The 27,989-nt window shown below is 34.1% G+C and overlaps 1 protein-coding gene across 2 annotated transcripts; it reads right to left on the bottom strand.

Moving 5' to 3' along the window:
* Positions 1-48: 48 nt before the first annotated feature.
* LOC126831272 (UV radiation resistance-associated protein) lies at positions 49-27,954 on the bottom strand. 2 transcript variants are annotated; one of them, XM_050561917.2, is made up of 15 exons: positions 27,659-27,939; positions 22,430-22,550; positions 22,119-22,153; positions 18,814-18,877; positions 17,613-17,710; positions 16,583-16,684; positions 14,821-14,918; positions 12,234-12,339; positions 11,621-11,747; positions 6,919-7,094; positions 6,451-6,511; positions 5,891-6,056; positions 4,551-4,629; positions 3,961-4,052; positions 49-2,129 (listed from the first exon to the last, which is right to left on the bottom strand). In XM_050561917.2, exons 1-15 carry the CDS (start codon positions 27,716-27,718, stop codon positions 1,601-1,603), a joined length of 1,914 nt encoding a protein of 637 aa, XP_050417874.1. In that variant the 5' UTR covers positions 27,719-27,939; the 3' UTR covers positions 49-1,600. The 2 variants fall into 2 exon arrangements, with proteins under 2 accessions (XP_050417874.1, XP_050417875.1); XM_050561918.2 differs by lacking the exons at positions 49-2,129; positions 3,961-4,052; positions 4,551-4,629 and adding an exon at positions 5,536-5,621 and having other exon boundaries at positions 27,659-27,954.
* Between the last annotated feature and the right edge of the window lie 35 nt (positions 27,955-27,989).

The raw sequence follows: 27,989 nt of genomic DNA, 5'->3' as shown, positions 1-27,989 counted from the left end.
AATGATATTGAACATACATGTACAGTACAAATGATAAAAACTGTATAGTATAATCAAAAGACCAATGTATTAATTCCATATCCAATATTTAAATAAATAGAAATTATCAACCTCTACAAGACATATAAATAATAACACAAATTTTTGTATTACTAATTTATATACTCTTCTCGCCACATTGCTGTGGTCATACCTTGTGTGTCTAAACCCATTGAAGTCGGATTTGACGGTGTCCGCGTATTTTAAAACAGCAGCTCTAACGGGACGTACTCCGGTTTCACGTAGGTGTTTACGGACTGTCTGGTCTGAGCTCCTAAGTCGTCCAAGAATTGATGCTGCAGTGGACCTCGCAAATGACGTAACCAAGGCAGGCGAGGTCACTTTTGTTTGGCCTGGGCTTGGTTGGTCACTTGTTGAACTTCGCTGTCGGTACCTATCCCAAAGGCGAGAGATGGTACTCTGGGAAACATTCAGCCGTCTGGCTACATCTGTCTGGGATTCACCTGCTTGTAACCGACTGATCGTGTTGTTGCATTGGTCTTCATTCAGATGTGGCATCACTTGGCTCATTCAAGTCACAATTAGTGACCCTACATTTAAAACCAATAATGAATTTCTTTTATCCTTACTTAATAACATTAAAAACAAGTAAGATTTATGGAAACATCGATCCCTGTTAAATAAAAAAAATGATGAAAAATGGGCTATGCGTTTCTTTTTTTGAAGAGTATGTTTTATACATTGATTTGTTTTGTGGAGTGACAATCTGTCTTCCTAGAAAATTTGAGGTCTATAAAGCTAATGTTGAGATATAATTGATTTTGGGTTTAGTGTAAAAGGAGGAAAACCTCATAAATACATATTCATCTCTCTAATTTCTATGTCGTGGCATCATATTTTGTGTTTTCTTCATCCATGAAACCTGGAATATAATACTTTTATCTCCCAGCTATACTCAATAATCCACAATTTTACTGAACAGCACACGTCATTAGATACACTTTGGTCCTACATGTATATTGTTTGTTTCAAGTAAGTTAGGATGTCATATCAGCTACAACGGCCAAAATTCACTTTGGTCAAAACAGCCAGAATTTGGTCATAACGGCTAAATATTGAGTCTTTGGGAACAATTCTCTCCTTCACATTACACACATTAGAATAGAAAATTAAACCTAACCACATGTTAGTCTCAAAATATCCAAAATATTGTTTTACTTTCTAATTCCATTCTGTAACAATCACATAGAAATTCACTAGAAGAACTTTTCCAAACGTTTTATTGGAAATTCAAGAAGGTGGAACTACCAGTTTACAAGTCTCGGTCATTCCTGCCTATATTGTTCCTGTTTTAATTATAATTAATTTTATTAGTCTGAAATGCACAGCAGCCATGGTGTGTATATAGTGACTATCTGTGTATACAGTTAAGGTAATGACTTATTGAAAATGTCATTTTCTTCCAAGATATCTCTGTATGACCTTTGACAGGGTGAACTGATATGGTATTATCTTGTTGAAACTATATTTATTGTAGTCCAAGAAAAGACAATATAGACTGGAATGATCGAGAATACATATCTTCTACATTAAAGCACTATCAAGTCAAAGTGTCGGTAAATTCAGATGAACTAACATAATCATCAGAGTTACTGCCCTTAATATCGTTTAAATCTTTAGACATGACAGTAAAAGTACTGTTCACAAATGAGTCACTTTGTGTTTCATCTTGATTTGGTTCACTATTTGTGTTATTATGCATGTGTATATCACTAGACGATGCGTTAATCGAGAAGTCTGACGTTAAAAATAAAGGGTTTTTACTTGTTTCTATGCTGTTAGTTTGAAATTCACCTTTATTGTCATAGGAATCTTGGTGGAGAAGTTGCTTATGTTCTAGAACAGATTTTGAATGGTACTCAAATTCACTGATTTGCCTATCAAGGGGAAGATAACTCTCATTAATTTCAGTATCTAGAGAATTCAGCAAGGTCGATTGATCCTGTTGAGTATTGCCCGACGCTGAGCTTGATCCAGTCATACTTCGTGATCCATCTTTCACTGAAGAACTAACTGTTGTCTGCCCGCCAGAAACTGATGGTGTTAATGAATGAGTTGTAGTATGATCACTGGAAAAAAAAAAAAGCAATATGGTTATTCTATTAATTTAATTATTTTTTCTCTAAGACTGTCCGCCAACGCTTGCATGAAATTTCATTCTACCCATGGATATCTTGCTCAAGATGGTATCTTACCTACGTTATTTGTTTAAGATTATTGCCACCTGATGCACTGACGAGTATAATAATTCTACTTCAATACTGCCTTCACACATATACACAAACCAGATATAATTTTCATTTTTTGCAGTTTATACCATTTCAATATAAGAAAACAAGAGATCCTTAAATGGGCAATATCGAACATACAGTGGACTGTCACATCCTACATCGTACGGGATCGTTAAAATTAAAGAGCATGACGGAATACTCAATACCGAAAGTATTATTGTACCTTCGAATACCGGAAGTTAGCTCCAATTATGTATCGTTAAACTGTGTTTAACGCTACAATTGATACAGTCTAAGACTCCTTACGCAAGTTTAAATAGGTTCAAACGCACAATTGTCAACACATATCATTACACTACAGTTGTTATTGAAATAAGTAATTCTATCACAAATAGTAAAGACTGGACCACTAAAATAGTTACCGAACAGTTTTTCTTTGTGGTAATGCGTTCTACATTTTCAAAGCGATTTTTCTTATAATGTGAAAGCCACCATGACAACAGCCAGTTGAAATAAGTTTGGTAGGCGAGAAATTTCGCGTAGCAGTTGGGTTTCATATGCGGTAAGGCTTCACCTTTATTTCAATGGGAATTGATTTATTATATGTTAAGGTATGTGCAGTACAGTTTGGGATCAGTTTATGTGGGAAATTAAGGGAGCTATAGGCCAGTAACATTTTTTGTAGTCATTTGACTAAAAAAAAAACTTGCGCAAAGGAACTGCATAGAACTACCCACTACTGTGGCTGGAGTAAGACGGAAGACATCACTAGTGGAACCATTTCTAACCAGAAGTATAATCTTCTTCGGTTGTATGTATTTGGTGGCAAAAATTTAATATTCACGTTACTATAGCACTCGCATTTTTATCTCACAATGATCGGTTGGGTAATGCTCTAAAAAAACAAACGGTTTCATCACAATTAAAAATGTTTTCCAGAGAATAACCCTCAATAATAGACGGAATGCATATGCAGAATGGTACCGAGATCAACACTCGCACTTTGCCACTAACTTTAAAGGTTCATTCGACAAACCATCGGCAGACTCCGGTACCCTAGATTCGTAGAATTGGCTGAGGTGCCAAATGTTTAAAAGGCTCTGATGTTGAAAACACTTGTGCGGCATTATGTTGATATCAAGGTAATCAACAAAGACCGACACAAGCATTAATCTCATCGATAATTGATTGGTGATTGCTTGCCAATCTTTTGTAAGTGAACACTGACGCATTGAAGGCCGGATTATATAAAGTTAATACAATGCAAATCATGTGACGGGACCGCTGATTGATGTTGTAATTCGGAATATTCAGAATACGAATTACTCAAAACTTTTTGGGTTGAAGTAATAAGAAAATAAATCGGGACATGAAAATGATGACGGATTTCACAGAATGTCGTAGTTTTCAGAAGTCGGATGTGACAGAGTCCACTGTACATGTTTCTCCTATAGGAAGTGTTCGACAACATAAGTTATATAATAAAATCTACTTATATCCAAAAATAAATATACAAATAAAGTAAAATTCTGGAAATATGAAAATGCATCAATGACTCAAATGTGATCCTTTGAATTGAATCCAATATTCAAATAGATTTCGAATAATGCTAAGAATATTTGAATACTAAAATCAGCATCTAGTGATAACTAATTCAATGCATACTTACCATTTAACCCCTAACCGTAATTCTAATAAAGATTTTAAATTAGGTAACGTTAATCTTAAATCACTTGTACCTAAACCACAATAAAAACGTAACTGAAATAAGAAAAAAGGATGACTAGAACAGGAGACGATCAAATACATAAAATTATGTCCCACAATTAATTTTATAATCATTTCCATTTGATTAATTATTCATACAATCCTAATATAAAATGAAGCACACAAATGAGATAGTTAAACAATACACAGAACAAACTGTACATGTATGAGTTCATGTTTACTGCCTGAGATGTTACCTGCCAACCAATCCCTGCCTTAAAATAAGGGAATTTAAAGAATTTAAACTCAAAAGACATTACATACAGTCACTCTATAGGTTTTGTCTGAAAAAGCAGTTGTCAAAATATGTCATAAATAAAACTACATTAAACCACCTGACAGTGATGAAAAATATAGCTACCGTACAAGTTATATGAAACAGAATGACAAATAAAGCGATTAGTTGCAATAAACCATCAGACAATATTTTTACACACTGTTTTTGTAAATCTTAATAACCTACTGCTGAATGAATAATTAAATAGAACAAACCTGACTTATATTTTTATTCAATAAAAATACACCATAATTAAACTGGAATTTCTCTTTTCCTTTACCATACAGTGGAAAACTGAAAACAAAAAAAGTCAAATTTGTATCTCTTTTTTAATTTGTTTGCTCATCCTCTCATTTTCCCAATACTTCACATCAAAGTTGAAAAATATCTGTTAAAACTACAGCCTCTATCATAATCATAAGATTTTTCGGAAAGGGGGCACAACTTTGGTGTGAAAGGATTTGTCCTTTTATGACTAAAATGCTTCACACCAAATTTGAAAAGAATCTGTCAGAAACTGTAGTCTCTAACAGGTTCACAAGTCAATTGTTGATGGAGGCACATATGCACAGTGGGACGACCTATATAATATGCCAACACTAATATGTAGGTGCAAAAAAATCAGTTAAAAAATGGGCCTTTATCGCGTTCACAGGGTTTTTCGGAAAAAGGGTAACTTAAAGGGACATTTCTCGCTATAATAGTTAAAAAATAGAAAACAGAATATGAAAACAGAATATGCTGAAAATTTCAGTTAATATTAGCGATTCAATTTTAGGCTAGCCTCGAACATCATTACTAACGTTGGTACAATAATAAATAAGTCTTGATTATCCATTTTTATATTAAATTATCCATCACAAAAAGTATTCAAATCCAGAGTTGATTATGATCTGGATAAGTTAATTAATGTCAATTAATAATTTAGGTAACATTTCAGGTCTAAAAAAAGACCTGCAATAGGCAGATTTAGCTCTTGCATAAAGCATGTTTAAGAACAGAAGGTCACAGAATTCTGAATATGGATATATTTCATCCCCTCATGATCCCAATGCTTCACACTAAATTTGAAATAAATATGTTAAACAAAAATCAAACTCATTTACATTTGAACATTAATCAAAATAAAAAAACAATTGTGACCTGTAGAGGGTCCACAAGCTATATGCATTAACTAAATTCACTTACATATCATGAAAGGGTAGTTGGCCATACCGATCCAGAAGTCAACCTAACACAGTCACTTCATTTCCATAAATTGTCTTTGTCTATGTGCTGTAGTCAATCTAAATTATCCAATAATAAAATTGTTGGTTTTATCAAGAACTATCGGGCTTCCAAAACAGATTGCCTGTTGATTGGTTGAAATTTGAACTCTAATAGCTAATCAAATAGCTTCAACCCATTTGCTGGGTTAAATGTTCATTTAAGATCGCCAAATCGTTATTCCAAGATTTTGTCAATTGTTATAATGTATATTTACAATCTGCTAAACTTGATAACACGGTCATACATTAACAAATCCCGCCTTTAAAAAAAAAGAAGCATCACTTACTCTCTGTCTTTCTCTGTTAATTTAACATGAATATGATCTCGTATTTGTGATCGTGAACCACGGAATTCCATGATGTAACGTAGAGGTAGAGATAGAATCTGAGAGATCATTAACGTCAGGTGACATGTGTAACCTAGTGCCACAGCAATCATCATCTCATCTTGTCCTAAAATAAAATTTAAATTTTGTCATTATAAATTACTATAAAACCATCTTCACATTGTTAACCAATTCTGAGATGATCCATTAAGAATTGCGGCCTGTAGGTGATGTGGCAATGGACTGGGCGGGAGGGGACATGCAACAAAATCAATTAGGGTATAACTAAGTTTGCCAAGTTCCATGATGATCCATTCAGAATTAATGCCTGTATGTGATACAGGCAAATATTGTGAGTGGCTATGGCCCTGGAAGTCGGGCATGCACCCAAAACAATAGGGATCATCCTTCGGGTAAAGGAATAAGTATGCCAAGATGATCCATTAAGAATTGTGGCCTGTGAGCAATACACAGACACAACACCCACCCAACGACACAGGGCGACATTATCTATTACCTACCTTGATAACTTTCTGAATTAGGTAATCTTACGGCACAAATATACATCTCTTGTTTCTCAGACTGAAATAAAGAAGATAGCTATACAAAGCATGGAAATATGCCTATACAGCAACTATCTCAACAGTAGCTTATATGAAAGAAAAACTTGGATATTGACCAAATTTGATAAGGATTAAGCTATTGGACCTTTTAAGAAATCTAACCTCTATCTATTCACAAGCTTTTCCTGACACATAATATTCCTCTAGAACAGAAATTCCTAGATTGCTGAACAAAAATCAATAGGGTTCATCCTTTCCAGAATGGTCTGCCATGGATGGAGCGTTGAATATTGATAGGATTCATCATCTTATAACCCATGTTAACATGGTTTTCAGAAATGGGGAGTTATGTCTGGAATAGAAGGTCACGGAAAACTGAACATACCTATTTGACAAAGAAGACTGACATAGAGTTACTGTATTTACCTCTATTATAGGAAAGACTGATGTAGCTAGATCACCAATCAGCTGTTTTCTACGTATTAATAATTGAGCGCTCTCTTTGATCCATTTCTCCCGTTGTTGATTATACGTCTGCCGTTCCTCATCTAATTTATTTCTAGAAATATTTAAATTATTTTTATTCTCTTTTAACTTTTCATCTGAAATACATGAAGTGTAAACATTGTCAAAATATATAAACATTAATATTGTCAAAATTCTATGTATTTTGAATTAAATTCTGTCAAGTTAACTTCATGGATGACAGGCAATAGAAACCAACAGAAATCAGTGCTGAAAGGTGTTCCTTAGATAGTAATCTTGATAAAAGTTTGGATAGAATCATTATTGAGAGCATTATTGACGTTCTAACTCATGATGTCAATTGGCAAACTACTGCCTTCAGGTAATGCCAGTACTGGTAGCATATTTTCGATTGCTTCATTGTATTTGGTATTAGGTTTTCTCTTTTTATACGCCCACATTAGGTTGGTCCTTATTTTGCAAAATTTTGAAAAGTTAAGGGGCTACCCTCAATTTATGTTGGAATCAGTGTTGGGATTTCAAATTTTTTCTTGTCAGACATTTTACCAAAAATAAAGGGGCATAACTCTTATAGTAATTTAAGCATGCAGTTTCAGATGCACCTCGTTATTTTTCATATTTAATTCCCTTACAGTATTCAAATTTATATCAGTAATATTCGTTTCATCGTAATACGATAAAATGAAAGACCATTGTTATTACTAAAATTATTATTATTAAGCTTTCATATTTCATATTAAAACTTATTGTTTCTGTTAAAAGTACCAAGTTTTACGAAAGAACTGACGATGCATAGTTGTAACTTTGTTGTTTTTTGACCTATTTTACTAATTCTTTTTTCTTTGAGCACCTTGACAAAATTCATTTTCACCTGCAATTTCTCATTTCAAAAATTCGTCCCAGAAGTATAGACCAACTTGACAACTTCCTTAATATCTGCGCGATTTGGAATGTAAGTAGATCTTACTGATGCGACTTGAAAGATGTCATTAGAAATTTCTTAACTTATCTCCCCTTGTAGAAATTAAGGATCAAAGTTTTCAAATAAATTGACATAATATAGGTCAGATTGCCTTGTACTATCCAAGACATTACTGATGCGTACACAAAATATGATTTCTATCGATTGAACCGCAAGTGCCACCATCTTAAAACATGAAAAAGCCCTAAAGATTTTGAAATATTTTAATGACAGACATGGGAGTAACATTTTCTGAATCCTTGAAGGAATGCCTGAAAAAAAACCCGTTAAGAGCAGGATTTTGATATAGGTCAACTGATGATCTCCATTTTGAATTGAATATGAAAAATAGTGAAAAATCAACATTAACGGGCTTGTAAATAAACACAAGAGGATGTAGTTTGTTGAATTCGTCTCCTATTTCTGAAATTAATACATAAGGTCGAATTTTTAGTATTTGAAAAATTCAAAATTTCAAATTTCCACTTTGACATTTTTCGTGCCAACAAAGTTGTATACGAGTGAAAAATCCACATTAACGACTTGGAAATACTTGGAACAGGCCATAGTTACCTGAATTTGTCTCCTATTTAATAAAAGCTTATATTTTAGCTTATAACGTCGTGAGTTTTTGACCGATTTTAATAATTATTTTTTCTTGTTGAGATTCTTTATATAACCCATGACATGTGGCAGGGAGTGACCCTGAATATGCAAGCTTACATATCTGCCTGGGCAGATCTAGTTATTATTATTATTTACCGTGGGAGCTTATTTCTCGGTACCTGTAACAGATACCAATCTGGTACCTAATTTTCTATGGGGAAACTAGGTGGTGATTAATTATGTGATTAACTATTTCTGAAACTTCTGCGCAGACCGGAAGTGGCTGAAATTTGTGCAGTGCCCCAAAATTAAAAATCTGCCGTAGTTTTTGTCAATTCTTTACCTATTTTCAAACAAGAGACATTTTCGGAATCCCTGAACCTTTTCCTAAACAATAGCAATATCACATTTTGAAATTTCGAAACTTCTTCGTTGACTTCTATCATTCAAAAATGGAAAACACATTGTTTACGAGACAATTTTTGTTATTGTTCAGAATTTTCAAATTTGACCTACTTTTTAGGATAGCTGAAGTCAATCCTATTATAGTAATATAAGTGTCATTCAGAATTATTGCCCTTTATTTTTCTACTTTTTTTGTAAATTTTCTGTCATTTTGTAAGATTCATTTTGTTTTTATGGTCAAATGGTTGTTTCTGAAACTTCTGGAACATGAAACCACACGCCCAATCAAACGGATGAAACAAATTAAGGTATCGTTGGGTCAAACGGTAATTGGACTACTGTATGATACCCACTTTATACAGATACAATGATCAGATTTCAAAATATGGCTGGTCCAAAAAGATAGGTTGCCAGGCAACGAAACATACACCCACAGCAGCTAAATCTTACGGGCAGTCAACAAGAGTTGTCGCATATTTTTACTTTTTTCGGTAATAAAACATTTATAATACATTAAAATCTGATTAAGAGTAACAACTCATTAAGTAATTATCAGAAAACCATTAGAATTTGTTTGGTTTATATAAAGTTCTGCCCCATGCTAATGTTTAGTATACAAAACTTTTAACATCGTGGATTTAGCTGTTCAAGTCATAAAGATTCATTGAAACTCAATATACTTGTTCCTCTCAAGACCTTAAACACTGTGTATAAGTTTAAAGTCAATCGGATATTAACTTGTGTTCTTGAATGTGTCCAATTTAACAGCAAATTTATTATTATTATGTAACATACTAAGAAGCTAACTATACTTTTTGGGCACCAACCACCACCGCCCCCCCAGTCAAAAATTTGCCCGTACGCCTATGCTCATGACCTTAAACAATGTGTATAAATTTAAAGTCAATCCGATATTAACTTTGACCTCTAGAGCATCGACAAGATTTTTTGAAGTGATCAAGGTGCAATAACTCTGACAGTAATTATCGAAAATCGCTGAAAATCAATAGGATTCTTCATCTCGTGACCTTAAACAATGTGTATAAATTTAAAGTCAATCGGATATTAACTTTAGCCTATAGAGCGTCCACAAGCAATTGTGGACGCCGGACCGCCGGACTAAAGTGTCGTTGGATAGTCCTATGGATGGTCTATCTTATGACATCCAATTTATACGAATCCGACAATTACGAAATAAATCATGGTCCGCCGAAAATCTCGTATTTTCCAATTTGCAGCCTTTTGAGACACTTTTATGTCTTAAATGTCTGTTCCTCAGAGTCCTATCAGTGTTCTACTGTGTGCATCCAAAAGTAAAAGCCTAGAAATAGTATAATTGTCCAAAAAGGACCTCAATCTTTGAAAAAATTTGAAAAATCATTAGGTTACTGAAAATGCTCCATTGCCCAAACCATTTATCAAAACTATCCCAATAATGATCCGTGAACCGGTAGTACAGTGGACTCTGTCACATCCCCACATCGTACGGGATCGTTACAATATTTCGGATCACACAGCGTGTGGGAATACCGAGCTTTCTCCAAAACCGGAAATACTGTAACTTCGAAAACCGGAAGTATTTGGCCAATTGAATACTTCACAGCTAATTCCTTCTGCGCAGGTCGTGGAACTTTCTCGAAATCTGCTATAAGTTGCCGCTTTACATCTAATGTCAAATCTGTTCGGGCACGCTTTGCAGGACGTTCAGACATTTTGAATACAATAATGTATAAATAATAATGATTCTTCAATCAAACTATTTTTATAATATAATGTCGCGCTATTTGACATGAGTAACTAAAATCAAATACCAAGCGCACTCTTACAAGAGATTATAAATTGTAAAATAATCAACCAAAAATTTATAACATTATCAAAGTAATCAACACAGACCGGCACTTGCGAGTTTTATTCGCACTGATAATTGATTGGTGATTGCTTGTTAATCTTTTCTGGCTTCACACCCATTGAGTTTTAATCTCACCGATAATTGGATGCTTCACACCCACCGTACGGATTATACGGTGTCGATTCAATGGAAATTATGTGACAGGACGACTGATTGATGTCAGAATCCGGAACATACAGAATGCAGATTTACCACTGATTTTTTGGCTGAAGTAATAAGGAAATAAATCGGGACATGAAAATCGTGTCGGATGTCACAGCAATCCGGAGTGATCAGACATCGGATGTGACAGAGTCCACTGTAGTTGAAAATATCCAATATTTTGAAAAAATGATGTTTTTTTTATTCAAAAACGTGATTTCTCCATCGGATATAAACCGATCAAAACAGCTAAAGTATCATTGAATAGCCCGGTGAATGGACTCTCATATGATTTCTTCCGTTCTGTTTCCTGAAAGCCGGTTCAGCACTGCCAAGCAGGTCTAGTTTTTATTATTATTGTACATTTTTATAGCACACAACTTCCAGTGCTCACGTGCACTTTACAAAATATGGTAAAGAAAATTAAATTGACAAATAAAATAAATAAACTAAAATTCAAATAAAAGACATACATGTAAGCATTGAAATGCATTTTGATAACAACACTTTTTTATGTGTATAACCAAAAGTTTGTATTTGTCTTTTAGCCAAGAATACGGTGCCTTTAATATCATAATTACAGAAAATAGTGAGAAATCCCATTGTGTTTTAGGACTTACATCGTGATCTGATTGTATTATGCTGTCTATCAAACGTATCTTTGTCAGTCTGCAGTTTCGTCGTCTGCCAAATCAACTCATTACCTAACTGGTTTACTTTCAGTAATAATTCTTCTCGCTTTGCTAACTGAAAATAAAATCAAAACCATGCATATATATTTACAAAAACTTGAAAATAAACAGTTGAAAATCAACAGCTTGACAATGTTAATTTTTTTTACCTTTGTATGGTAAATCTGCATTTATTGCCAAACTTTGATTTAACCTCTCAATAATGGAAACAAAAAGACAGAATCTTAGTAGTCAAAGACCAGTGACACCCCTACTCATAGCTCATTTTCAATTTAGTGGTTGATTTAGGAGGTATATCTCCCAATATTCTATAATCAATTAAATACTACTTTCAGATTCTTAGAATGCCAGATCTTGTGGGGACATAGTTCACTAAACACACAAGTGACAAACTAGGTCATTTCGGGACTAACAGATGAAAATATGAGAATGCATCATTTCAATTAAATAAAAAGGTTTGAATATTCTAAATCATTCTTCGAGTAACTAATAATAATATAGATCTTTTCCATGATTAGTTTTTTTAAGAACAAATACTGACCTTCTCGTCTAGTTGTTGTGCTGCTATTAATTTATCTTGTATGTGTTGATGTACTCGTCGTACAGAAGCTTGGGTCTGTTTTACAGCTCTTAGTATGGTATGGATTCTGGTCAAAAACAAAGAAATATTAAAAGACAGCCACACGAAGCAGGTGATACGAAAGGAAAATTGGCATGTTGACCAAATTTTCCTTAAAGAAATCTGATCTCTATCATTTTCACTAGATTTTCCGAAAGTGAAAGTAATAGAAAATGTTTAAAATCAACAGTGTGCATCCTCTCCGATCTCAATGTTTCATACCAAATTGAAATATAGTATCGCAAATCGTGGAAATGAGAGAGAGAGAGAGAGAGAGAGAGAGAGAGAGAGAGAGAGATGGGGTTTAATGTCCACTTGACACAAACTAGGTCATTTTGGGACTAACATACATGTATGATTTAATTTTATTTCAATAATTTGCTTGCGTGTAGGGGTCTTTAGCAGTCAGAGGAAACCAGAAAATTGTGGAAATACACCCACACAGCAGCAATGTTGACCCAATTTGATATTTCAGCAAAGGGGGTGGGGTGGTTGTAACTCTGGAACTGAAAGTTGCAGAATGTTGAATATCGAGAGAGTCTGTCCTCCAATGTCAATAATACTTCACAACAAATTTAAAAGAACCTGAAAACAACTTTAACCGCATGAGGGTCCACAAGATTTTGAAAAGTGATCAAGGGCAATAACTCTGAAAGTAACTAAAGACTTCTTCATTTCATGAACATAAAAACTGTGTGTAAAAATAAAGCCACAAGATTGCTAAAACAAATATCAAGGGCAATAACTGGCAGAAATAATTAGAAATCATAGAAAATCAATAGGCTTCTCTAAGTCTATCGGACAATTTTAGCCTCTACAACCATCCACAAGATTTTTCTAGGTGATCACTGATAAAGTATAACAAATAAAAGTTTTATTTCAGTTGCCGTACGCGCTGCTATTTATAAGTACCGGTAATACAAGACTCTCATAAGGGTTGTAAAAGGGACAGAATAAACAGTACAAAATCCTTACCGGTCTCCTTTATTTTTTAAATCCTGATTGAGAGTTCGGTTCTCTCAATGCCATTTCTGCGCACGTGCAGACAGACATTAACGTACAACAGTCCACCCGATAAACCTTTTCATTGGAATAGGGAATAAGCCAATTGCATGATGTTCAAAATCATAGAATTGGAGAACACAGTCAGTCGTCGCGGAGATCCCTCTTCGATCTGTTTTCAATGTGTGCTGATCACAAACTAGAACAATACCTAAATTAGGCTATTAAATTTTTTATTTAAATTGTTTCTGATAAGTATTAACAAATTTATTAACTATATGAAATAAACAATGGTCCTCACAACAGTTATTTGTCTATCACGATTCTCGACAATAAAACCAAAGAAAATTGCATACCGGGTTGGTATGAAGCGTCTTGTGCTGTTATGTCACTTAACATGAAATAGTTCCAAATCTTACTACTTCTGGCATGCATTTTTTTTTGTGCGTTTTATCTAGTTCACTGCTGGTACTGTCTGGACACTATCATAATGAGTAAAAGTCTTGGAAAAGGCAGGAAAATATCACATGGTTTAAGTGTGATTGGAATGAAAGATGAAAGTGGGGATGTCACGTGATTATTATCAGTAGATGCCGATAAAAATTTAGAAATAATTTAGTTATTTGTATTGTTATGCTAGGCTACTTAAAAAATTTAGACATAATTTATATCAATAAATAATAACTTATAATATAGATCATACTAACAACAAATGAGTTTCCATTAGATGGTTTTATTTTTAACTATACTTCTAGAAATCGCGAGAGAATGTCACGTGATTGCCACTGTTAACAGACAGGTCAGGTAGCTATCGCATGAACCATTCACATACAGGTGCCGATAACTCTAGGGAATTATAGCGTATTCAACACTTAAAATATGATAATCTCGACTTTATTTATTAATGATACAGCAAATAATTAAGTTCATAATAGATAGACTGTATTTGTGATTGCGTAGGAAGCGTGAACCAATTCTATTACTTCAAAAACACAGCGTTCGTTTTGATTTCTGAGGTAAAATAGTACCATGCATTTCCCGACAAATGACATATATCTACATAGATTATCATGCCATTTGAAACATTTTAATGTGTTATAGTTTTATATCCATCACTATCGGTAATTGTATCTGTATCGGCCAAAATATATTTCACAGTCGATATCTGATATCGGCCCATCACTCCTTTTTTTAGAAATTGAATGTAAATCAATACATTAATATGTGCTCTTAGATGCATTTTTGTCTATTCTTATGTTCCAAAGAATAAAGCTTTACACCCTTTAACTTATGAACAATGAGTTTATGAAATAAATCAAAAGGAGAATGATTATTTTAAGATAAACCCCTATATGTATCTTGACATGTTTATGAAAATAGTTTTGTCATTTCTGATGAGAGAAACAAAATCATATAATAATAGGTCATGGATGAAATTCATTTTTACCAGCAAGATATTGAAATTAAATTTACATTTTGATTTAGATTATCCAACTGTCATAGTTACCTTGTTAAAGAGTTGGAATTGTAAGAACGTCTCTGGTTGGCTAAATAAACATGCAACATTTTAACGGCTAACTGTTTTTTATTTTCTACCTCTTCTTCCTGAAATATTTTAAATAATAAATGATTGTTGTCAACAAGGCTGTTTGTTTTAGAGTAATCTGTAGCAAGCTCTAACAATCTTAAATATATTTATGTGCCTGATGAAACAACAAATATCCACAAAACCTACACAGAGCAAACTATCTGATTGGCTTATACACTGTAGACATTAGTTTCAAATGGCAAGTAACTGTTCTAGCCAACATAACAATATCTCAGTACAGTGTTTTATGTCCCAAAATTTTGCCCATCAGACATCATTAGTTCAGGTTGCAGGCCAGAACTGGGTGAATAGAAATCACTGTCACTTTCAGGAAATAGGATTAATATAAACTACCATTTCCTCTTTAATATGAACAGACTTCAGCGACAATTTTTTTTTGATAATTTGTTATAACACATAGTAGTTCCTAATTTTCTCACATAACTACTTTATCAATACTATTAGAGATACTTTAGGCCAGTCATCCTCTCAACATTATATTCACTACATCTTCTTGCTGTCTGATTCAGCATTTTGCAGTCAGACTTTTGCCAATTCAAATCGACATATACAGCACAATCTGATTAAAACACAGATCCGATTTTGTTTCGTTTTTTCATAGTTCAAGATTTCGATTTACTTGTTATTACTACATTAGGATCTGGAAGAGTTATCATTGACGTGTTCTGGATGATGTAAGGGATTAGCCAATGAAACGGTCTGTTAAGGTGAGCTTTTGGTGTGAGGTGCACGGAACTGTGGGTAATCCACTAGAAACATGACTGCTGATTGGTTAATCAAATGGCTGATGTCATTGGGTCAAAAGCCGCTCATATGACCTCTGACGTGACCTCCCCAAACAACTGATCAAATCTTCATGTAGTGTTGGCCATCAAAAGTATAAAAAACGAAACGAAATATAGATCTGTATTTTAATCAGATTGTGTCCGGCATATATGACCGAAACAGAATCACTACTCAGTAAATCAATGGAGAATATTGATCTATCCAAAAATTAGTTACACTAAACTATCCTAACTTTTTCTATTGTTGTCTAGTAGACACTTAAAATATGATTGCTAATTACACATGAAAGTCCACACCAACAGAAATGACGTTATTTGTAAAATGTGGTAAACAAATTCAAATATGTCTTGGAGCCACTGGTGGCTTAGTGAGTAAGATACTGGCTCATAACCTGGAAGTCCTGGATTCTTTCCCGGTGTTGACCAAGAAAGTTCCTCTGGATTTTCCAGCCTGGTTTCCTCTCGCCAGTGTTGCATCGATGGTCTGGCAAGGAACAGCATCTAGTTGATAGGATGGGACATAAAACGAAGAACTCATAACAACTGGAGTTCAACAAAGAGTAGACACAATGCTGATGTCCGGGCAAATTTCTCTCATAGCACACTGTATGGCATATTTCAGTCTTCATTTGCCCAGATAGTGCTGAAAAGCAAGACCTTAAACCAATTTCAATTATCATCTTCTTGCATAAAAATCAAGTTGCAGCGATTGACTCTTGTAGTGATCACCGCTCACTGTGATTACAATGATTACAACACCAAAGGTCTAACTAATAAATATTTTTATTACAAGAATTCAAATCTAACAATGAATTGTTCCAAACAATTAAATATATACTGGTAGTAATATTAGTTACAAAAAAAATTGACATTACCTGTTTTGTGAGTGTTTGGATGATTTTTGAATCTACAAAGTATTTATCAAACATTCCAAATATGACTGTATTAGGTGTATACTTAACACCTTCCATTTGTAACTAAAAATAGAGAAAAAAACACATGTTCGACTTGCTTGGTTAAAAATGATTTGGAAGAGGTCGGAGTGAATTGTCATGACTAAAATATTGCTTATAAAGTCTTGTCAACAGAACACTTGCCAAGGTAAAACTGATTTAATGTTTATCTAAGAGCAAATGCGGAATTTAAACTATATATTTGAACTATTCAGTAAATGGTCCAGGAAATGCTTTAGACATAATACTTAGCCCCAATTTAATGTTAACAGGTGCACTAAGAGCATGTTTTATGGTTGTGTGGATTCGGCGCTATATAAATAGACATATCTATAAATTTAGTGCTTTAAGAGATAATGTATCCCAAGGTTCTTCATCCATTCAATCATTGACTGGTTAAATCAGCAGGTTTAAAAGTGTTATTAGGATGGTCAAATTTCGTTTTACTTGTCCTTACTACACTAGAATCTGAAAGAGTTGTTATATAACCCGCGTTCTGAATAGTGTGAGGTATTAACCAATGAAACGGTCTGTTACGGCGAGCTTTAGGCGTGTTTTGCACGGAACTGTGGGTAATCCACTAGTAACACTAATGCTGATTGGTTAATCAAATGTCTGACATGATAGGCTCACTTGCCGCTCGTATGACCTCTGACGTGACCTATCACAACAACTGGTCAGATCTTCATGTAGTGTAGGCCATCGAAAGTATATAGAACGAAACGAAATTAAAAATTTGAGAATAGTGAGGAAACGTTGCCACATCATTACAACACTGCTCTCATTTTGTAGTCCTTTATATTGTATTATTAGGCTAGGCCATTAATGTAGTGTACCTAGCTAATAAATGTGTCATGAAATTAACAATAATTGCCTCCTTGTATTAACTTCATATGACTTTGTATTAAATTACTGCAAAAAGTAACTTACAACATAAAAAAACCAAACAAACCTTATCAGCCAAAAACATAAGACCATCAAGATTAATTTGCAAATCCACCAATAATTTAACATTTTTACCAATACCAATCCATATCTTTATAACAACATCTTCAAATACCATGTTAAAGAAACATAATATCTACATCTCAATCTCATAAAATTTAAATGCTTTTCGAATCATTTTATGTTCTCTTTTCGAATCATTTTATGTTCTCTTTTCGAATCATTTTATATAAATTTTACTTAAAGCTGCTGATCGTCATATGCATTTTTTGGAAAAACTTTCAAAAACAATTATACGATCAAAAGTAAATCAGTAACTCATTTCTATTTTGGGTAATTTCCCAGAAAACAGCAATTTTGCGAGAGTTTTTATGCCCATAAAAAAAGGTAAAGTATTGTTAGATTTTCATAAAATTTGGACCATTTGATAACTCTTGAAATTATCCATTATATGCAGACAATTACAATTATTTGTGGTCATTTTGGCTTAAATTGTATTTGTTTAAATTAATTAAATCTTCCCTTTATTATTCCAATAATTATCTTGAAATTATCCATTATATGCAGCCAATTACAATTATTTGTGGTCATTTTGGCTTAAATTGTATTTGTTTAAATTAATTAAATCTTCCCTTTATTATTCCAATAATTATCTTGAAATTATCCATTATATGCAGCCAATTACAATTATTTGTGGTCTTTTTGACTAAAATTGTATTTGTTTAAATTAATTAAATCTTACATTTATTATTCCAATCACTGACTGGCACAAATCAATGTAAACATAGTGATCTCACAATATAGTTTCTAACTTATGCCAGGATTCAAACCTTGGACATTCTAGTAGCAAGTCCAGAGCCATGGCCCCCACAAAGGAAAATATATTGATTTCAAAGATCTGAAAATGTACCAAAAGCATTCCCCAATAATGACCTTAAATATTCCAACAGTAAAATGAGCACTAAAATGATAAGATTTTGGGCCCTGATTATTGTATTATGATTTCACATCTATAGTCCTATATCAATGTAGATCTTTTTTAAAGCGCTTTCAGGAACAAAAACATCTGGTATAGAAACAATATTTTCTAAAAGTTTTCTGAATTTCCTGTCATAGTTGGAATTGATTAATATTCATGATTTCAGATAGGTATAAAATAGATATATGGCTTTATTCTATGACAAGAAATTTTTTTACAAAAAGGATACATTTAGAAATCGTGTCCAGTTTATCTTCAAAGAAACTTACATCAAAACTCTTCCATGATGGATTCTGAAAAATATATTAAATAATGGGAGTTAACCTACATGTACAGCCTACTCTGATTTCAAATTCCAACTGTCAAGGGGTCTTTTACGTACATGCCAATCAATGTGTCCCTGTACTATATGTTTCTTAATGTTTAGTAAATTGACTTCAGTGTCAGACCACAATACTCGCATATCACTGACGTCATGTATATACCTTTCCAAAATTGTTGTGATATATAAGAGAGAGCGAGAAATGGGGTTTAACATCCAGTCAACACAAACTAGGTCATTTTGGGAATAACACATGGTTCAATTTTATTTCAATAAGTCTCTTGGGCGTAGGGGTCTTTAGCAATGACAGTGCACACGCTAAGCATTCGGCCATCCAACCCCCCTTGTGATATAGGGGTTAACAACGACTATAAATACTTTGAAATGTCGCCATAATATATTAACGAATTTCATACAACTACACTTGTTAATTTGTTTTCATCTGTTTGACACCAGTTCATAACATTGTATCTACACACAATCCTCTAAGTAATATTTATAGGTGACCTAAATTGTATAATGCCGTAACAGCACCACAGTAAATATTGTAGCTCGAAATTAAAATGCCATGGTTCTTTCTTGTATTGTGTATTCAAAAAAATGTCCAATTAGGTTGCCAGACAATAAAACAGAAGCTAAATTGTCCAAGCAGTCGACAAGGGTTGTGGCATATTTATTTTTGTAGGTAATGAGAGCATTTACAAGATGTTGATATCAATTTAATACAGCTCGAATGATAACTTTTGACGTTCGAGCATTTACCAAGGTTCTACAAAATGAAACAGGGGTCATAACTCTAGAAGTAATTAACGATAGACTTCTTCATTTTACTAATTTAAATAATGCATATAAATTTTATATAGATCGGATGATAACTTTTGTCATTCACACTTCACAGGGTTCTACAAAGTGAAACAAGGGCCATAACTATAGAAACAAGCCAACAGTGAGGCTGATGTCTACCGCCGAAATCCCAAAATAGATAGATGACACATATTAATTAATAGCACATTAATTTTTTTCAGAAGTATCAAGCAATCAAACTGATTATCAACTATACACTAAGTTTCATCACTCTCTATCAGATCGAATCAAAGTTATCTTGTTCCAAAGCATCAACCAATGAAATTGCTTACCTCTGTTTAGCTTTAGCTCGAAATGTTAATCATTCACCTAATGTTCTGACCAATCAAATTGCTTATCGATCCTTAGCCTAAGTAGAAAATTCTCATCATCAAACTTAGTCATGTTAATGATATAATGAATCTATACTCGGAGCTTCATCACTCTCACTTAATTAAAACCAAAGTTATTGGCCCCAAAGCATCAATCAATCAGATTGCTTATCTCTGCTTACCATAAGCAGACAATGTTTATCATCTAACTCCATCAAGGCATTCACCTAATAAACACCTACACCAAGTTTGAACATTCTAACTCAACTAGAAGGAGAGTTATTGTGTTTCAGAGTCTCAACCAATCAAATTGCTTATCGCTCTGCTTACCCTAAGCAGAAAATGCTTATTATGGAACTTAGTCAAGTTATTGATGTGATAAAACCATACACCAAGTGTCATCACTCTCACTTAATTAGAACTAAAGTTATCGTGCCCCAAAGCATCAACCAATCAAATTGCTTATCCCTGCTTACCCTAAGCAGAAAATTTTCATCTTCTAACTTCCAACTCCATCAAGGCACCTAATAAACACCTACACCAAGTGTGAACATTCTAGCTCAATTAGAATGAGAGTTATTGTGTTCCAAAGTCTCGACCAATCAAATTGCTTATCTCAGCTTACCCTAAGCAGAAAATGCTCATCTTCGAACTCAATCAAGGTATTGACCTAATAAACACCCACAACAACTTTGAACATTCTAGCTCAATAAGAAAGAGAGTTATTGTGTCCCAAAAAGTGTGACGGACAGACAGACTGACGGACAAACCCATTTTAATAGTACCCTGCTTTCTTCGAAAGGCGGGGGACAAAAATTGTCTAAAATTGGTGAAATTTGATACATTTCTTAGTTGTACTAATTCAAATAATGCATATAAAGTTAATGCAGATCGAACATAACTTTTGTCAGTAGAGTGTTCACAAGGTTCTACAAAGTGAAACAATGGCCATAACTCTAGATACTATAAATAGCCATATCAGTTTAACGTGCAATCTTTGCTAATTCCGCAAATTAATTTTTTTTTTTTTTTTTTTTGGTATAATTCAGTTTTTAACAATAATTTGGCAGAATATTTTGGTATTTGGTAGTATTGGCTTAGTATTGTGAATTGGGTAGAATTGGATAGTACTGGGTAAATCGTTCTGCCAACTGATTTCTATGTTCGATGTTAACGTGATATTGAAACACATCAACTTTCTAGTTAAAGCTACTGAACTCATCTTTCAATTTATAAAATATAAGGACAATGTGAGTTGCTAATTGGATGGGGTAATATATATATGAGCTGACTGCTTCCAGAACAAAATGAAAATTTGGAGTGCAGTTTCAATTGAAAGATATAAGTTTAGTTTATCGAATCATTATACTTATGAAATATTCCACAGCAAAAAAAAATGTCCCATATTACCCCCCCCCCCCCCATATAGTCATTATAATGCTTCTAAAACAAATAAAGTTAAATTGCTAAAAATATTTTTAGCTTACATGTATATGACAAATCCTACACAAGAAATTTGTTAAGATTCTGTGGACAATTTATTTTTAATGGTTAGGGCGGAATATGAACCATGGCTCACATCACCACAATTTGCATGTCCCATATAACCCCAAATGACAAGGATTAGGTAAGTCAAAATTTCATAAAGATAGACCAGGACTTCTCTCCTTGTAAGTTGTAACTACAAGCTAGAGCCTAACAGTCAAAATCTATCTTAATGCTCAGAAGAGATTTTCTTTAATACAAGGTAAATGTTTCATGAAATGGACTAATGGTCTTCAACCCCCAAAAAACTTTAACACAGAAATGTTTAAAATACTGAGCTTTTTTGTGTAATGTATCTGGGAAATTGTTAGAGGATGTAGAGATCTTGGTAAATAATATTTTAAAGAAATGTCATATGACAAGCTGTATATGGCCCATATTACCCTCATGCCCATATTACCCCCCCCCCCCCTTCCCCTACTCATGGACTTTATGCAAATTATTGATATTGAGAGAAAGGCTAAGATTAAACTGTATAAATGTACTACTTACCATTGATCCGATAATTTTCTCACTTTTATATACAGCTGAAACAAAGAAAAGAAATTCACCACCCCATAAGATAATTGTAAGCTATCTGACATTAATTCATGTCAAGTTAGAATACACTTTACACGTCACACCAATCTGCTCAAAATTAGTTGACATATCTCAGATGCTCTAAAATACTTTTCTACCACACCGATTTTAACCCAATTCAACTTTGACACAAATAAATCAAGAAATATGTATAATGAATACACAAATGAGTTATCCACTACAGATTTAGAATCTACAATAATCTGTGAAATTTAACTACTTACCTTCTGAATTCTCATCTTTATGCAGAGTAAAGAAAGCATCCATCTTGCTAACTTCACTTCTGTTAAAACTTTTGCATTGTAAGTTTCTCATCCATATAGACTTCAGATGGCGCAGGCGTTTCTAAAATGAAAATATTAAATTTATTGTACAATAGTATATGTAAGGTAGCTTTAACAATTTAAAAAAAAAAACAAGCCAACAGTGAGGCATCCTCGGTCACCCAGTGTGCTCAATCCGTTCTACTCCACTATATCCTGGGTTAATCTATGTTATCCGCCCTTGATAATTGTGCTATTTTTACCGACCAATCCCATAAATTGTTATTTGAAAAGGAAGTTGGCAAAGGTAAGTAACTCTCATCGGACAATGTTAGGATTGCGTAATTATTAACAACCAATTATATATTATGTTAATGAAGACCAGACGTTCATAAAATAATGTAGAGTCATTAGTGTTATTTAGAATCGTTCGTTCCAGGTAATTCTATGTTCATGTGATATCATAGACAAGTAATTGTGAATCATCATATTTGCTTGATAAAGACGAGAGTATCATCGTCGAAACGTTGCATGTTAATAAACCAGTGATTGTTATTCCATAAATAGTGTTAGTGTGTGAATCAAATTGCCAAGTATAAGTTCAATAATAATAAACATAACAGAATGACATATTTCAGACAAACAACGAATAGTAACAATAATAACAAAAGTCAAACATATAGATGTTATACATATTTGAAATCAAAAACACATACTACAGATTTTGATAATACAATTAAATATAAATAAATTATAAATATATACATTATTTACATAAATCATTCAGTAAATGGACATGAATAAGGTTATCTACCCTTATAAAAACGAAGGCAAAATGATTGGTTTGTAAACTGTTTTATGATTGGTTCCTAGACTGTAGCCACATTCTAGGCCAGGGCAGATAATTTGAAATCGTGGAAACCCTATGGATTAACCAAGGGTATAGTGGAGTAGAACGGAATGAGTACACTGGGTAACCGAGGATGACAGTGAGGCTGATGTCCCTCGCCGAAATCCCAAAATAAATAGATGACACACATTTATTAATCGCACATTTTTTTTTTTTTCAAAAGTATCAAGCAATCAAACTATACACTAAGTTTCATCACTCTCTATCAGTTAGAATCAAGATTATCTTGTCCCAAACCATTGACCAATGAAATTGATTAGCTCTGTATAGCTTCAGCTCGAAATGTTATTCATTGAACTCAGTCAAGATATTCACCTAATGAACATTTACATCAAGTCAAAACATTCTACCTCAATTAAAAGCAGAGTTGTTATGTTCCAAAGTCTTGACCAATCAAATTGCTTATCGTTCCTTAGCCTGAGCAGAAAATTCTCACCATCGAACTTAGTCAAGGTAATGATATAATGAATCTATATTCCGTGTTTATCGTGCCCCAAAGCATCAACCAATCAGATTGCTTATCTCTGCTTACCGTAAGCAGACAATGTTCATCATCGAACTCCATCAAGGCATTCACCTAATGAACGCCTACACCAAGTTTGAACATTCTACCTCAATTAGAAAGAGAGTTATTGTGTTCCAAAGTCTCGACCAATCAAATTGCTTATCGCTCTGCTTACCCTCAGCAGAATATTTTCATCCTCGAACTTAGTCAAGGTATTGATGTAATAAAGCTATACACCAAGTGTCCTGACTCTCAATGAATTAGAACTAAAGTTATCGTGTCCCAAAGCATCAACCAATCAAATTGCTTATCTCTGCTTACCCTAAGCAAAAAATTCTCATCTTCGATCTCCATCAAGGCATTCACCTAATAGACAGCTACGCCAAGTGTGAATATTCTAACTCAATTAGAATGAGAGTTATTTTGTTCCAAAGTCTCGACCAATTAAATTGCTTATCGCTCTGCTTACCCTGAGAAGAAAATGCTCATTATCGAACTTAGTCAAGGTATTGATGTAATGAAACTATACACCAAGTTTCATCACTCTCACTTAATTAGAAGCAAAGTTATTGTGTCCCAAAGCATCGACCAATCAAATTGCGTATCTCTGCTTTGTCTGGGCAGAAAATGCTCATCATCGAACTCAGTCAAGGCATTCACCTAATAAACACCTACACAAAGTTTGAACATTTTAGTTCAATTAAAAGGAAAGTTATTGTGTCCCCAAAAAGTGTGACAGACAGACCCATTTTAATAGTCCCCTGCTCTCTTTGAAAGGCGACCCGGACAAAAATGAATGCAAATCATTTTATATACGTCATATTACATTAAAACATGTATCTATGTGCTTTTTTTGTTATCCATTTTCGTCCATTTTGGGGGGTTCCAATTAATAGAGAATTATGGTTACATTGAATTAACCACTGCTGGCATTTAATTGATGGGTTGGAAGGGGCGCTATAAACTATGACTGTGGATGTGAGCTTTGAAGATTTCCTCAGATGATGATGACACTTGGTTGTCTGATAATTTGTTCCAGTCTATTATCACAGTTCTAATAAAGAATGAATGTTTGTGAATGTCAGTTTTCGTGTTGTTTACTGTGAAACACCCCGTTTTGGTAGTAGCAGAATTTTCAACAATGTTTGTTATATTATAGTTTGCAAATTTTTGGGTGTTATACGTTTATTTCTGATAGGTTTTGGGTATTTATTAGAAGGTATCACTGGTACCAGCCCCTCAACCATCTAAAGAGGAATGTGAGCCACAAGTCTTTCCAGCATTCTTGTCATAATGGTGGGTGCAAGTTCTTTAACACCTGTGTGACACATACTCCTTGCAGTGTTTCAATTGATTAGACCTAATCCCACTCAAACACTGCTGTAATGAAAGCAAATTACTGTTCCAAATAATGACTGGTCAATAGTTCGATTAACAACCAATACCTAACTGCATAACAATATCATTCGGGTTTAAACAGAGCTCCAGATATGTTTACATAACGTTATGTCATGACTCACAAAATTTATTACGCCCAATTACCCAGTGCATAGCAGAATATTGCAGAAAAACTAATTGCGTGACAAACGAGGCTATCAATACGGCCACAATGTAAACAATACTGCTTGGAGACAAACAGTACTTTCGCTGTTTTTAATACCTTAAATCACTGTTCAAAGTTTTAGGGAAGGCCCCCAGATTAAACAAAGGGCTGTTGCTGTACTTACATGTAGGAGAGATTTGATTGAATGGGAAGAATAGACATACTCTCTCAAAAGTTCAAGTATCAGAAGTCAATCCAGCAATGGCCAGAGAGGGATTTCTCGGACCATTGCTTCAGGAATATGGTGTGCTGTGGGCTGGCGTCCTTGTCCTGTAATCCCTTGTGATCAACCTGGCTGCATTTCTCTGGATCCTTTCAAAATTCAAAGTTTGTCCTATATGATGCCTCCGGTATACAGACAACTCATCCCAATATAAGACAACTCATCCCAAGTTAGAAGACAACTCATCCCAACTTTAAACCATAGGTCGAGACTTGAGATACAACTTACAAGACAACTCATCCCAATGTAATGAAAATGTGTTATCTTAATAAAATTGATAATGTTGTTTTAATCAAATTGATATTGTTGTTTTAATAAATTGATGGTTGTGTTTCACTGTTTGTATTAATGTTTTAGTACTTTGTTGTTTTAACAGATTGGTAGTTGTGTTCATTTTATTATATTTCAGCATGAAGCACTTCAAAGAAAATCAATTAACAAACATCAATTAACTAAACTGAGTAGTAGTACTCATACATGGCTGTGCTTTCCATTTCCATTATTTTTTGTAGAAATGTACTGGCTCTACCCTTTCTACCTGCGGAAAACATACTACCTACTTTCGATAAATCAGAGGAGAAAGCTGCCACAGACCCTATGCGCTACATATTTGACAATTGGATCACTGGCAGTATATGGACCATCTCGACCTGGAGTGTTTTGGGGAGAACCATAGGGATAAATAAGGATGTTGTAGGTTGGCATACCAGAATGAATAAAAAGGCAAGAATCAGAAAAGGAAACCTTCTATTTTACCTTCTACTAACAATGTTGTATATAAGGAGGCAGCACATGTATTAAACCAAACAAAACTATTTTGGGATGAGTATTTTTTAAAGTTGGGATGAGTTGTCTTTTATCTTGGGATGAGTCGTCTTCTAACTTGGGATGAGTTGTCTTATACTGGATGAGTTATCTTATACTGGATGAGTTATCTTATATTGAGATGAGTTGTCTTGAAATGAGTTGTCTTTTGGATGAGTTGTCTGGTATTCATGCCTCCGTATTCAAGTGTCGATCAGACAACAGCGATGTAGGCTGATTTCCTGGTCCGTTGAGGACAGTGGTAAAGATTACGATGGATGAAGCCTAATGTCGAGCTGGCCCTTTAGCATATGTTGTCAATACGAGTTCCCCATTTCAAGTCGGATGATATGGTCAATCCTAGGTACAGGTTGTTGACTTTCTGGAGAATGACACCGTCTAGCTGGTGCTTTCAGGTCCTGTTGTAGGGCATGTTCCTGAAGCAACGACTGCGAGTTTCACAACATCTAGCCGTTGCTTGTTTACTTCACAATTCCCGAACTTATAGCTCTATGTTATCTACAGACACGTGAGCAGAAGCGTCCAATCAGAGGTTGTGACATCTACGGAAACCTTGACATTGAATGAACCTTGAACTTTGAAACTCGCTTATCACAGGTAGACATTTTCGCTTGAAAGCGCGAGACTTGGTATTCGCGACGATTGAGGAATCTGATAGGCTGACAAGTTGGGCTTGTACCCAATTGAAATTAGTGCTGCAATATGCAGGGTATTTCGTGAAGGCCTTGATAAGATGTACGTAGTTAAAGCGAGATCAAGCCTTCTATTGAAGATGGTTGTAGGATTATTTGGTCCTTGATTGATGTTGCGGATTTAATTAGCCAAGGAGCTGGGTGATATTTTAGATTTTTCAATTAAAACCTATTATAATTTAGTATTTAGCAACTTATAATATATAGTATTGCCATTAACTGCAAAAATGATAAACTATATTTGACACACGAAATAACTGACTTGTCATTCGGTTTGACCCGGCTTGACCCCATTTGAGCGTCAAATGGGGAAAACAAAGTGAAAATAGTAGCAGATCGTTTACTACAATACTAGGTTAGTTTAGTTAGAGTAGAAAACTAGAAAGTATTATAAAAATAAGAACAAGGATCAGATTCTGAGTAAATAATTACCTGATGGGTTGGCAAATCAAAAGGGCTACGAACCCTCTCGAACCCTTCATTTGCTGCCATGGGGGTGAATTTAACGGACGAGGGGAGTGTACATCATTTACACCTCCGGAGAGATAACAGTTCTATTTCCAGATCAGCGGAAGTGACATTTTCTGCAACATCCTCCGTACGATATTGAATCTCGTCGAAGGTCATGTGACTAAAATAAAATGTTAAAAGGATTTGCAGTACATGCAGTTTCAGTTAATAAATGGATTGTTAATGCTCACCGCGATTGTATATCTGACTAAAGTAAATAAAATCTTCACATGGAAAACAGCTAATTTAATAA

Source organism: Patella vulgata, chromosome 1 (assembly GCF_932274485.2).
Source record: "Patella vulgata chromosome 1, xgPatVulg1.2, whole genome shotgun sequence".
NCBI classification, from domain to species: Eukaryota; Metazoa; Mollusca; class Gastropoda; family Patellidae; genus Patella; species Patella vulgata.
Note: the sequence above shows the minus strand (reverse complement) of the source record. Positions and strands in the feature narration are given on the sequence as shown.

Bases quoted from the DNA above. Each gene is read 5' to 3' on its own strand.
- LOC126831272 (XM_050561917.2), bottom strand. From the start codon at position 27,718: ATGGCAGCAAATGAAGGGTTCGAGAGGGTTCGTAGCCCTTTTGATTTG. The intron at 4,053-4,550 runs GTTTGTTCTATT...TTCTTATTTCAG, and splicing joins TGAATAAAAATATAAGTCAG to TTACGTTTTTATTGTGGTTT. The intron at 2,130-3,960 runs GTAAGTATGCAT...TTTTTTTTCCAG, and splicing joins TTACGGTTAGGGGTTAAATG to TGATCATACTACAACTCATT.